The 13735-nt window shown below is 38.1% G+C and overlaps 1 protein-coding gene across 1 annotated transcript in view; it reads left to right on the top strand.

Annotated features, from left to right (window-relative positions):
• Positions 1–283: 283 nt before the first annotated feature.
• kcnh4a (potassium voltage-gated channel, subfamily H (eag-related), member 4a) overlaps positions 284–13735 on the top strand; it is a 67586-nt gene continuing 54134 nt past the window's right edge. Inside the window, exon 1 of the mRNA XM_066699973.1 lies at positions 284–359. Within this exon, the coding sequence (XP_066556070.1) occupies positions 284–359 (76 nt within the window). The remainder of the gene's footprint in view (positions 360–13735) is intronic.

Below are 13735 nucleotides of genomic sequence, written 5' to 3'. Positions count from 1 at the left end.
TGATGAAACGCACCAGAAACCTGTCAGTGCCCTGAACAGGGGAGGGAGGGAGGGGGGTTGGTGGTGGAGTGGGGTGGGGGTGGGGGTGGGGGGGGTTGGGGGGTAACCGTAACACCCCCCAGAAGACTACAACCTGGGCCAGCAGTATGAGGAGAGCCAGACTGGAGGTGTCATTCCTGTTTTAGCATACACATCCACCGGCAGTCCCTCGTGGTTGTGACCCCACAATTCAAATGGAGTAATTGTGCAGGGATCGCCTTGATTCTTCTCAACGGGGGGGAAAATGCCTGTAATGAAAGGACTGCTTGCTCCTCAGAACACCTTTCTGGACACCATCGCGACCAGGTTTGATGGAACTCGTGAGTAATTCTAGAACATTTCCATTTGTTTAAGACAGACTGGGTGAAACGTTCCCTCTTAATATTCTTCTAGAATAGATGGAGATTGTAAATTGTAAATGTAAATTGGTAGTATATAAACATTTGCTATTTCTAATGCTGGATTAAATAGGAAGGATTTGGTTTAATCAGCTATAGAATTTAGAATGATCATGATTTTCCACAAAGTTCAGTGGTTTTCCCCCTTTTAGTTGGCAGAATAGAAACTCAGTACCTGACAGCAGAAAGTCATCATACTTGATATTCAGTGCCTAGAAACAGAACTGCAACACAAGCACCCTGTACAACATAAAAATAAGTTATTGTCAGCATAATGCAGCATCAGGTGTATCAAACTGGCATATCTATGGGAAACTTCTACAAAAGCTGTTTTGTTTGTTTGTTTCTTTGTCTAGAGCACCGTTTTGTGGCCGATAGTCTAGTTTACTTTTTAAAATTGGTTTGTCAAGTATGTTCTCAATGGAAATAGTTTTGGAAATAACATAACCAAACATTTTTTAATAAATAAAATGTATGCAAAATGACAATTATGATTTAATCCTTAACCAAGCCAGCAACCAGGTTAAAAAATAAAAATAAAAATAAAGAACGTGATATAACCAGTCTGGAATTTGTCAGGCTTCTGTTCTCCTATTATTATGAGACAGTCACCTTAACATCAGAGCGAAATCCGAAATGATGAGCACCATTCTGGTGGGAGTTGTCCCTTGTTTTGAACCCGTAATCGAACTCATGGGACTGAAAGCCTGAGCTGCAGGCAAAAAAAATAATACACAGAGATATGATTCCTTTTGTATTCAATAATAAGCATACTCTGAGACCATGTGTTCTTCATCTGATAACTCTAACCCAGTATTCTACAACTCTGGTTCTGCAGAGTCCCAACTTACCATGTTTCATAGTGCCTGAAAATCCTGTTCATCGTAAACCGATAATTGGTGCAGTTATATAAATGAGCGCCAGAAGACTGTCTCTCTCTCTGGTACCAGAGCTGAGGACACCTGCTGTAGCCTGTTTGCCAGTACTTTACTGGAAGGCAAAACCTTCTATGCATAAGAGTCATTGAAAACTGGGGAAATGCTGGGTCATTAAACAGCATGTCACCACAAGTGTGCAGAACTGACAATGGCCTAGTTGAAGAGACCAAATAAGTGTGATAGATTTTCTAGGCATCAGAACTACATAGTGCTTATTCAGTCAAACATAACACAAAGCATGGGGACCATTAATCATTACGATATTATATATTTTTCATAGTTAAATACATGTATATGTATGTGTGTATTGTATAAAAAACTTTCTGTTCATATTAAAAACCTTGGATTCACCAATTGATGTTGAAGATTATCATAATAATCATTATAATAATAACTGATTGCACTTTCAAGGCTCTACTATCACACCTTAATAATATTCCAATATCCTCCTGGATAATGGAATTGAACATCCCACATTTGAATGAACCAAACCCTCCGTTTCACAAAGAGCTCTCTTGGGCAAATACAAGCTTTTCTCTTTGAAGTCCAACAGCATTAAGATACTTAAAAAAGTGAAGCAGTTTTTACTTTATAATCAAGTCTCCTTCATGCATGAAAAATAAAACCTCTTAAAACCGTGCTTATCTATATACAGTACTACCTTTTTACAGGATTCGCTGTAAAGCTTTTACATTCAAGCTAACTCATATACATATTGTCAATGCAGTCCATTCACAGAATTGTAATGTGTGTATATGAAGAAAAGTAACTGCACAAAATTGCAAAAATAATAGGAAACATCTGAAATGACACCTATCAATGCCATAGGACCTTCTTTGTTAATGGAATGAGGAGTAGCTTTTAGTTGAGAATGGGTTTTACAGGACTGGATCTTAAATATACGTTTAAGTGAATTAATTATCTTGTTCTCCTGCTAATATTCATTAGTATTAATATTGGTTAGGCCTCTGGACTCCTGAGCTGAGGGTCATGAGTTAAGTCTCAGGTGGGGGGACACTGCTGTTGTACCCTTGAGCTATGTACTTTACCTAGATTGCTTCAGTAAAAGCCCAGCTCTATAAATGGGTAATTGTATGTAAAAAATAATGTGATATAGTGTAACAATTGTACATCACCCTGGATGAGGGCTTCTGCTGAGAAATATAATAATAATCATCACTTTAATTCAGTGATTATTATTATTATTATATTTATAATAATAATAATAATAATAATAATAATAATAATAATAATAATAATAATAATAATGATTATTATTATTATTAATGATTATTAATGATTATTATTGTTATATTATATATTGCAAGTCTACCAAACCCCTTGCATCGCTCAACCAACTGCATCCTTGCCTTATAGGGATTCGCAGTCCTAGTTGGCTAAAACACAACCCAGATTGGATTATAGGGCTAGAGAGTGTAGGCTCTAAGTGGGTTAACCACTTGGCAACTCCCAAATATATATTGATTTCTAGTCTAAAGAGCATGGAGAATTTTTGACTTGGCCATTTGGGGTGGTTTACTCAATGGTGCCAGTTTGACATTGTGTGCTTGAACTATACCTCTCAGTTTCCATTGCCCAGGGCAACATGAGTTTCCCCTCACTGGACCAGAAATACCGATGCTATGGGTGCATCGCAGTACACATGAGGTTTAGCAAACTGAGCCTATGGGATACACTTTCAAAGTTTTTAATGACATGTTGACATGAATTGTTAAGGGCATGTGTTCTAAAACTTTGGCATGCAGATTTGTTTTGAATTGTTTAATAGTTTGGTTCACTAGTGAGGTCACTCCTTGAGTGGTGTTGACAATAAAGCAGGGTTCTTGACCACCTGTTATTGCCTTATTTACAACCAGGGCCTAGGTTGGACTTTCTATTGTGCCATAGCTACAAATGACTTAAAACCTGCCACATCTTGAACATGAACTAAAAAAAAAAAAATGTATTAACTACCAGTTTGTTGTTTTATTCCCGTTGACAAGAAATAGAGCTGTGAATCATGGGAGGTAGAAAACTGTTTGTCTGGCCTGAATGGGGGTGGAAAGCTTGTGGGAATACAAACACTAATATGTTTTTATTTTATTTTTATTTTCCTCAGTTTTTTAGATTCCAGGGAAAAAAAGCCCCCCAAGGCAGATGTGTAATAGGATTATGAAACATACACGTTGAACATTATATAGGAGTGGGTGAAAATTCTAGAGACCAAAATGGCAAAATATACTACAGTGAAATCAAATCTAGTTTAGGCTCTTTTCCGTCTACCTGAATAAATGTTACTAATATCAATTTGCAGGTTTTAAAAGGATGGTACTGTACTTTAGTTGTATTGCCATTATCCACTTTGCTCTTTCTTGCTCTTAAAGGAAAAGACCACTTTTGTTCTGAATCGGTTATTATCACCATTTGAATTGAATTTTAAACTATTCACACCTACATTTAAAGATTAATGCACATACAAACTACAGGATTTCATTGGCAAAATAATTTCCAATTGGAAACATATAAATTATTATTGTGACATTGTGATGTCATTGGAGACCCATTATCTGTGTTGTCAATCTGACAACATTAAATCCTGGCATTTAAACACAAATTTGGTTAAGATTACACTGAATGACAGAACTTGACATTATCATATGATAATAACAGCAACCTGTAAGAAAATTTGCTGCTATCTTTCTTGAAAATATCTTATTCAAAATACTGATAGAAATTAGCTGCACTGTTTGCATCTCTACACAGACAGCACTCACACACAAATTAAAACTGTTGTTTAATTAAATGGAGTTCTAATAATGTCACATCAGTTCAGAGTATGCAGGATTTTAGATATAAATCCCGAATGGCTCCAGTTAAAAGTGTAATGCCGCTTTTATTTTTCATTCCCTTTTCTCCCCTGAAGAAAGTTTGTGTGTGAATAGGGTCATACCGCTGTGTATCCATCCAATGGCATTAACATGAGGCGTTGTTGGAGATTAAAAATATTGCTAACTTCACATTTGCCTGGGGAAGACAAATTGTGTAGCGCTGTTCAACAGAACGTTTCAATTTAATTACTAATGTGGGCGTGCGTGATTCTGATGTTTTTTTTCTCTCTAAGGTTAGAATGCAAATAATTAGTTGTTACTAAAGTAGATTCAAAAGTTGTAATTCACAAGCTCTTCATAGCTTGAAGGGAACAAACTGCTTATTTTTCTTTCTTTTTTGTTTTGTTTTTGTCCTGTTTCTGAATGTGCCAATAGGGAGTAGCTGTAGAAGCATAGGTATACAGACAATAGAGGTCAAATAAAAGCCATTCCTGTTTTATGACCTGTTTTTTTTTTTTTTTTGTAATGTGTGCATATCTAGTATCTATCTACTTATGCACCAATATACATTTTATTTGAGATCCCAAATTAATGTCCCAATCAGCTATATAAAAAAATATTTCAGAAAAGTTAATTACTTGACACCTTCTGACTGAGATATCTACACAACAATTCATAAACTCTTGCTAACACTTAAGTTTAATTTTCCATAATTCAAATCCTAATTTCATTAAGATACTTTGTGCTGCTGCTCATAAAGCTAACAGGTGACCTGGAGTGTCTGTTCCTAAACACCTGGGTCGCTCCACCCCCACCCCCCCACTGAGTTCAACCCATCACCCTGGTCTCTACGAAGCGTATGAGACCATTCTCATCTCCATGAAACCAGGCTGAAACACGGAAAAGGGATAATCTGGCTTGTGAACGTTAATAACAGTCTAACTGCCACCTGACAGAAGCTTATAAGGAGTGACAGGAACTTAAAAACATGTTATATTCTAGGCTTAGGTGTTTTGGGTTGTTTTTCTTAGGTTCATGACACAATTTTTTAGTTTTTATAGTGGTGTGTGTGTGTGTGTGTGTGTATGAGTCTGATACAGTGACATCACTCCTCTGGGTTCTTAAAGGTAGCCTATACAGATCCCCCATGCTCTCTTGGTTAAGTGTAGCGTATTGGGGCTGTGTGGATCAGAAACTTGGAACTGTTCCTGTGAAGGTGGTTCAAACACATACACTATGTACAGTTAGGTCCATAAATATTTGGACAGTGACACAGTTGTCATCATTTTGGCTCTGTACACCACAACAATGGATTTGAAAGGAAACAATCAAGATGTGCTTTACGTGTAGACTTCCATCTTTAATATGAGGGAAGTTACATCCAAATTGGGTGAACGGTGTAGGAATTACACCCATTTTTATATGTGGTCCTCCCAATTGTAGGGGCTCAAAAGTATTTGGACAAACTAACATATTCATGAATTAAATTGTGAGTTTCAATACTTGGTTGCAAATCCTTTGCAGTCAATGACTGCCTGAAGTCTGGAACCCATAGACATCACCAGATGCTGGGTTTCTTCCCTGGTGATGCTCTGCCAGGCCTGGACTGCAGCTGTCTTTAGTTCCTGCTTGTTATGCATGCTCAATTCAATTCAGGTCAAGTGATTGACTTGGCAATTGCAGAACGTTCCACTTCTTCACCTTAAAAAAGTATTGAGTTGCTTCGGGTCATTGTCCATCTGTACTGTGAAGCGCCGTCCAATGAGTTTTGAAGCATTTGGCTGAATCTGAGCAGATAATATAGCCCTAAACACTTCAGAATTCATCCTGATGATGTCAGCAGTCACATCATCAATAAATACAAGGGAACCAGTTTCCTTGGCAGCCATGCATGCCCATGCCATAAGATGCTTGACAGATGAGGTGGTATGCTTCATGAGCAGTCACTTCCCTCCTCCATACTCTTCTCTTCCCATCATTCTGGTACAAGTTGTTCTTTGTCTCATCTGTCCATAGGTTGTTGTTCCAGAACTGTACAGGGTTCTTTAGATGTTTTTTGGCAAACTCTAATCTGGTCTTCCTGTTTTTGGGGCTTATCAATGGTTTACATCTTGTGATAAACCCTCTGTATTTACTCTGGTGAAATCTACTCTTGATTGTTGACTTTGACACAGATACGCCTACCTTCTGGAGGGTGTTCTTGATCTGGCCAACTGTTGTGATAGGGTTTTTCTTCTCAAGGGAAATAATTCTTCTGTCATCCACCACAGTTGTTTTCCGTGGTCTTCCGGGCCTTGTGGTGTTCTTGAGCTCACCAGTGCGTTCTTTCTTTAAGAATGTACCAAATAGCTGATTTGGCCACACCTAATTATTTTTTTTCTATCTCTCTGATTGGTTTGTTTTGATTTCTAAGGCAAAACTGAAGGCAAAACGCCCCAAGAACAAGCAGGAACTAAAGACAGCTGCAGTGCAGGCCTGGCAGAGCATCACCAGGGAAGAAACCCAGCATCTGGTGATGTCTATGGATTCCAGACATAATACATTTTACAAACGAGAGGAGGCCATTTGACCCATCGTGCTCATTTGGGACTTTGTTCCACATTGTGACAACTCTCTGTGTGAAAAAGTGTCTCCTGTTTTCTGTCTTGAATGCCTTGAAGCCCAATTTCCATAGTCTCCTCTGTTCCTGGGTGAAAAGTTTCAGTTCCTCAGTCTCTCAGTAGGACATTCCCTTCAGACCTGGAATAAGTCTGGTTGCTCTCCTCTGAACTGCCTCTAGAGCAGCGATATATTTCTTGAAGTGTGGAGCCCAGAACTGCACACAGTATCCAGATGAGCTCTAACTAGTGCATTGTACAGTCTGAACATCACTGCCCTTGTTTTAAATTCTACACTTATTTATTTCATGATTAGCACATCTTTTGTTTCCTTTCAAATCCATTTTCGTGGTGTACAGAACCAAAATTATGACAACTGTGTCACTGTCCAAATATTTATGGACCTAATTGTAGGTCTTAAATAAGCAACCATCCACATGCTCAGACACACTTGCAGGCGTTACATAACCAATTCAGCCATGTGAATTATAATCTATATGTGTGTAAAACTCAAATACCTGTGTGTTGATTGACAAGTGACTGTAGTGACCTGGATATGAGACGTTTTGTTCCTTCTCGACAGTTACATAAGAGTAAGAAGACTTGCTGTACACTCTCTGAGATGATCAAAAGGCATCATTATACAATCAGGGGAGAAGCAGTAAAAAGTTAAGTTTAGAAAAATTAATCTTTAGTCAGTTATTTATTTTTTGTAAAAAAAAAAAAGAAACACCTTTGAGACACTGAGGCTGTAGCATTTTTTTTTAATGGGCTGCTTTTTCAAATGTTAGCTGTTCTGATGATCTTTCTGTAACCCCTCTGTTTAAAATAACAGCTTCAGCAGCACCAGTCAACTGCTTTTAACAGGTCGCTATGGCAACGCAATGCTGGGAAATGAAGTCTTAATTTCTCCATGTAGAAATGGTCTTTGTTGTCATGTTAACAATGTGATTTTCTGGGCATGTCGTTTATTTTGTATTTCTTTTTTTTCTCTTCTCCTGAGGCCCTTTCATTTCAGAGTCAGGGAAAGGATCTTAACTCATTCCAGCTTGATACGATTAAGGTTTAGGTTATTGACTGGAGTCGGATGTCTGCTTTCGGTACCTCCAGATCACATCCGACAAATTCAAATTTTTTATCCATTGCTTTGTGACATTTGCTCTTCAGTTTTGACTTTGCTAAGCACAGGTTAGTGCTGTTGTAGCCTATGATCAGACCACAGATTTGAACCCACATCTTTGTCACTTCAGTCCAAGTAATCGATAGGGTGATTGGTAGGTTACACTTAATTTTCCTCGTTAAAATTCACTTTACTACTATCATCACCACAAACTAACCAGCTCATTAAAAGTTTTCAATTTTCAAAGATTAATTCATTTCTTGATGGGAGAACAGTAGCACACTGAGCATTGTGCCACCGTAATTTGCTTCCCCATTTCCACACAATGGGCTGAGAAGCTGCATGGAATTGATTACTGCTCTCACTTTGTCATTCACTCATTTGAAATCACTCTGTGAGGCGAAGCAAGTGTACTTCGCAGTATTTTTTTAAATGCAAGCCGAGAATGCCTGGGCACCATGTGTAAATTAAAAGGATGTGCTTTTAAGATTAAAAACAGGGTTTTGGGAGACTGAAATATGTTAGCCAGCCATGTCATTGAACCAGACACCTCAGGATCCTTTAAGCTTGATGAAATCCTTGAATCAGTTTGTTTTTTGCATACAACCAAATGAGCAAGATGTGCCAATGAGCTTCCTCTCATTTGAAACCTGTAATGTTCTTACGTTCTTATTACACCAATCAGATGATTTTATGCCATCAGACCTGTTAAGAACTTGAACCGAACACGAAGAGCCACAGGGACTTGCTGATGTGCGATGAACTGAGCACCGCCAAGCTGCCCACCCCAAAGGCACACAGCCCAAACAAGCTACAAACTGACCTGGTCAAAAGGGCTATTCCTGGGCGTGTTTTTTCTTCTTTTTGGGAATCCAGGGGAGTGACATCATTAAAAAGACAAAGAAAAAGTGGCATGATAATCTTGTGTGTGTACTCTAAATGCACTGTTTTAATCTTGTTTTTTTTCACTAACGTAATCAGTCTACTTGAAGTGTAACCTTCAAATATCAATAGCTTTGTAACTAAATCAACTTGTTAATAATATTGGCTGTAATTGGTAAAATTACCTATTCACACAATCTGAAACCAGCTCAATTTGCTTCATTGTCGTGATTATGAATGCTAACCAATTCTCCAAGCACAGATGAAACACATCAGTGGAGTATTTTCAGTGGAATGCATTAATGAAAAAAATGAAATGGTTAGAAAAAGGATAAAAACATAGCTTAATGTGCCTAAATGTGTGTGTGTGTTGGAAGACATAGGCAATATAACAAAAACATATTTGAACTTATTTGTTTCAGATATCCATGCCAGTTTATGAAATTCCCATAGAGAAATGATCAAATCCTAATCCAGAGGAATTTATTTACTTCTAGAAGCAGCTCATTTTTAATGCTGCTACTTTAGCTCTTAATCTCTCCTCAGTGGGTATTAAGAGATCTAACAGCTTTAGTGGATCAGAAAGAATATTTCTCAGGAAATGTTCCTGTCAAAAGGGTTAAAGCATTCCTGAGGTTTATTCCAGCAGCTGTATGTGAAGATAAGCTAGGGTTAATTTTTTCACTTCACTGTTGCACATGTCAACCATAATCGCAGGTTTTGAAGATCACTAAGAAGACTCACCAGGTTTCAACTGGGTGGGGTACCTATATATTTATATTAATGCTTGGCATCTTGGGTGTTAAACACTTCCATGGCAGAGTGTACCACTCAGTCCAATGTGAATCCAATGTGGGCATTTTCATTGAATCTGAAAATAAATGGGAAAAGTCTGTGTAAACGGTGTATGGCTATATGTGAAACTTAACCCTTTAACTAAGAATGCTGTTGTTTAGGTTTGAACATTATTAATACGATAAAGTCAGAGGTAACGTAAAACAAATGTCTTTATATTACAAAATTAAAGTCCAAAATGTAATAATAATATCTTGATTACTGTTATAATTATTATTTTTATAATAATAATAATAATTATTATTATTAAATGCAATACACATACATGGTAGCGGTTTAGTAAAACAAAATGTAGAAAATAGAATAAATGCAAGAAAAAATATACAGTGCATGACAACCACAGCAAGTTATATTTCCACTGACAAGTGAGCATGTACAGAAATAAGAATGAAAGGAATGGGTTTTGGAATCCAATCTTGCATACTTGGAAAGTAACGCAATGCTGGTTATAGCATCCTATATAGGCAGCGTCGAGATGAAAGAGGCAGGTGTGTTGTTTTTACACTACACAGTGTCGTGTATCCTTGCACTGTTGCACATATGGTCTGCCTATGAAGTCGGGTTTCTCAGTGTTATTGAGAGGGAGAGCAGGTGGCAATGGGAAGCATGAGGCACCGGGGTTGTGACCTGGAACTGGAGACGTTTCCTTTAGCCAGGCGAAGAAAAGCACCGTGGCTGGCAGGTGATTTGGAAAGAGGCGGCCTATTGCCTAAAACAGCAGGCTGGCCGTGGAAACACTGCACGCTTTCACTGTGTTGTGTGTTTGTTTTTCTGCTTGTCTGATGGTCTAAAAGCTACTGCTGAGAAGGTAGATTGGTCATAAATCAAAGAAATAAAACACAATGTTCATGCAAAAAGTTGTTTATTTTTGCTTTCACTTTAACCAAATTTTTGCTTAAATTAAAGTGCTAATTAAATAAGAGCACAAAATACATATCTGAAATGTATGCGATGGCCATATCATTTACATTTGTGTGGTACTGTGCTTAGTCTTTATATCCACATACACCAGTATCAAATAGCATGTTATGTATTTTTGACTCAACCACCTTCTGTGTCTGTCCCTTAATAAGGTGGCCTTTCACGTGTTCTGGAGATGAAAGGGTTATACGGTGGTTTAAGATGAACGGTGTAAAAGGAACAATAAATGCTATGAGTTGAAATTGCTACTAATTTGTAAATGACAAAGACTAATGGTTATGTGTTTGGCTAAACTTGGGGTTATTTGGGATCACATAGAGGCCATTTATCTCCCCTGATGTTTATTCCTTTAATGAATCCTTTCATCTTCTCAGGTATTTACTCATGTCACTGTATATGCATTTGACATACACACACAGACACACATTTAAAGACATTCTTTGCCCTCCTGCCTAATCTGTGTAATATCAGGAATATATAATATAATAAAAGGTGAAACCACTTCCTAATATTATATACAAATTCTGAAATGTAACAAAGTACACTATATTTATCTGAAACAAATCCACATTGTAAAATAACTATTACACATTTACTCAAGTATTAGTATTTAGTATTTACTCAAGTCAATACTACTGTTTCTTCATTTCACATTTGAACTGCAACAAACAAATCTAGATGTGGAACAACTTCATATACACAATATATTGTAAACCACCTACAGTGTGAGAAGGGGCTTGACTCCTGTGTTTTCTAAACCTTAATACAATTGAAGTGATACTTATGTACATTTGTAATTGATGTAATGTGGAGTGTATTAGTCCATTTCAGGTTTCAGCATAGACAGGGTTTATAACAAATTGTATTGATGAAAAAGATTTATAATAAGGGAAACAAAGTTAACATGTGAAACCTGGCTTTATTTCAGACATACTGTAGCTGAAAGGGACCAAAAGTATATGCCATGAGAATCTGATCTGTTTCCTTGCTATTGTATGCATCTGTTTCCTCTCTAAGCATCTTTCAGTGTATCACCATCTGTAAAGCAATGCAGCATTAGCATTTAGACTTATTATAAACAGATTCAAGTGGCGGGCATCATGGTACACATGTGCAATTAAAAGATGTACTGAATAAAAAGAGGTCTAGTCCTAATAGTAAGCAGATTACAGCGGAGATTTCAGACTTCTAGAATTATTCTTGTCCTTTCAAAGAGGTGTGCAAGCCCTCTTTGATGTTGTAAAGTAGCAGGTTATATAATGCGATTGTGGCTTCTTACTTGTTGCTTCTGCCTGTCTGCTGTGGGGTGTGAGATTAGAGTTCATCCACACAATCACACACACATACACACACACACATACACATACATATTTATAATAATATATGATTGTGTATATATTCTGCCACTTTTCCTCTTCAATGTTGTGTTTCACCTATTAAAAACAACACCAGATCGTCAGAAAATGGACCCTGATTTGGATTCCTTGTCAGAGGGTTGTTTGTTTTACCCCTTCATCCGTACATCAGCATCTTCTAGATTGAGGGTAGTGAGCTGCACATCCACACAGCAGCTTTTAACCACAGGTGTTAATTGAGATGTGGTGAAGGTAGTGAAAGTGCTAAAGTGCTGTGTGGCCTGGTGGAAGAATGCTTCACAGTTGGGATAGAGGTGAGGATTCATGGATCATCCTGGCCTGCTTGGAGTCTGCTCTCAGTTAAAATAATAGAGCCAATGATGCTCTACACAATAGTGATTCAAAATGAATATGATATTTAGCCCCTGATTGCAGGCATCTCTACTTCCTGATGACTGAACCCTGCTCTTGTCACCAGGTTAAATCCAAACCAGTTGGAAATGACTTAATCTTCCATGGGCAGCCTTGATATAATTGGTGACATGATTTCACTCATGTAATTGGTGGCATGTGTGTGTATATGTGTTTTAATGTCTATATATATATATATATTCTCTAGCAACCATTGTCAAATTACTCCCAAAGTCTCCCAACCGGGGGGGGGAGGGGTGGTTGGCCATGATTCCACTACACTGGCCATATGGGGATTCATCTCTGGATCTCTCTGTGTGTAATGAGCATTGTTCAATGCAATTGAACCACCCATCCCCCATTGTAATATGAACACACACATGCACATACAGTACATTAATAGACGTTAATGGATTATATTTATCAATTAACTAAGTGCAAAGCGAGTGAACAAAAGAAAAATCTAAATCAAATCCATATTTGGTGTGATCACCCTTTGCCTTCAAAACAGCATCAATTCTTCTAGGTAAACTTGCACAAAGTCAGGGATTTTGAAACTTCGCAATCGCAACTGGCAGAAAACAGTGGGACCCTGGTCCACCCATTCACTGTCTGGAGAAGACTGGTCAGAAGTGGCCTTCATGGAAGACTTGCGGCTAAAAAGCCATACCTCTGACGTGGCAACAAGGCCAAACGACTCAACTATGCATGAAAACACAGGAACTGGGGTGCAGAAGAATGGCAGCAGGTGCTCTGGACTGATGAGTGTGAAAAAATGTGAAATACACTGCTCAAAAAAATTAAGGGAACACGTAATCATCGCAGTATAACACCGAGTCAATTAAACTTCAGGGATATCAATCTATCCGGTTAGGAAGCCTATGCGATTGTGAATCAATTACACCTGTTTTGGTGCAAATGAAAGTGACAACAGGTGCACTGGAGAGGCAACAGCAAGACAACCCCCAAAAAGGGAATGGTTTTGCAGGTGGTGGCCACAGACAATTCCTCTCTCCTTATCCTTCCTGACTGATTCTTCTAGTTTTGCATTTTGCTAATGTCCTTATCACTACTGGTAGCATGAGGCGGTACCTGCAGCCCATTCAGGTTGCACAGGTAGTCCAGCTCCTCCAGGATGGCACATCCATACGTGCTGTCGAAAGAAGGTTTGCTGTGTCTCCCACATCTTGGCCTAAATCCAAGGAAGAACTGTGGTTAGTTCTCCAAGATGTTTGGGCCAACCTACCTGCCGAGTTCCTTCAAAATCTGTGTGCAAGTGTACCTAGAAGAATTGATGCTGTTTTGAAGGCAAAGGGAGGTCACACCAAATATGGATTTTATGTAGATTTTTCTTCTGTTCACACACTTTGCATTTAGTTAATTGATAAATA

Source organism: Amia ocellicauda, chromosome 3 (genome assembly GCF_036373705.1).
Source record: "Amia ocellicauda isolate fAmiCal2 chromosome 3, fAmiCal2.hap1, whole genome shotgun sequence".
Lineage (NCBI taxonomy): Eukaryota > Metazoa > Chordata > Actinopteri > Amiiformes > Amiidae > Amia > Amia ocellicauda.
Note: the sequence above shows the minus strand (reverse complement) of the source record. Positions and strands in the feature narration are given on the sequence as shown.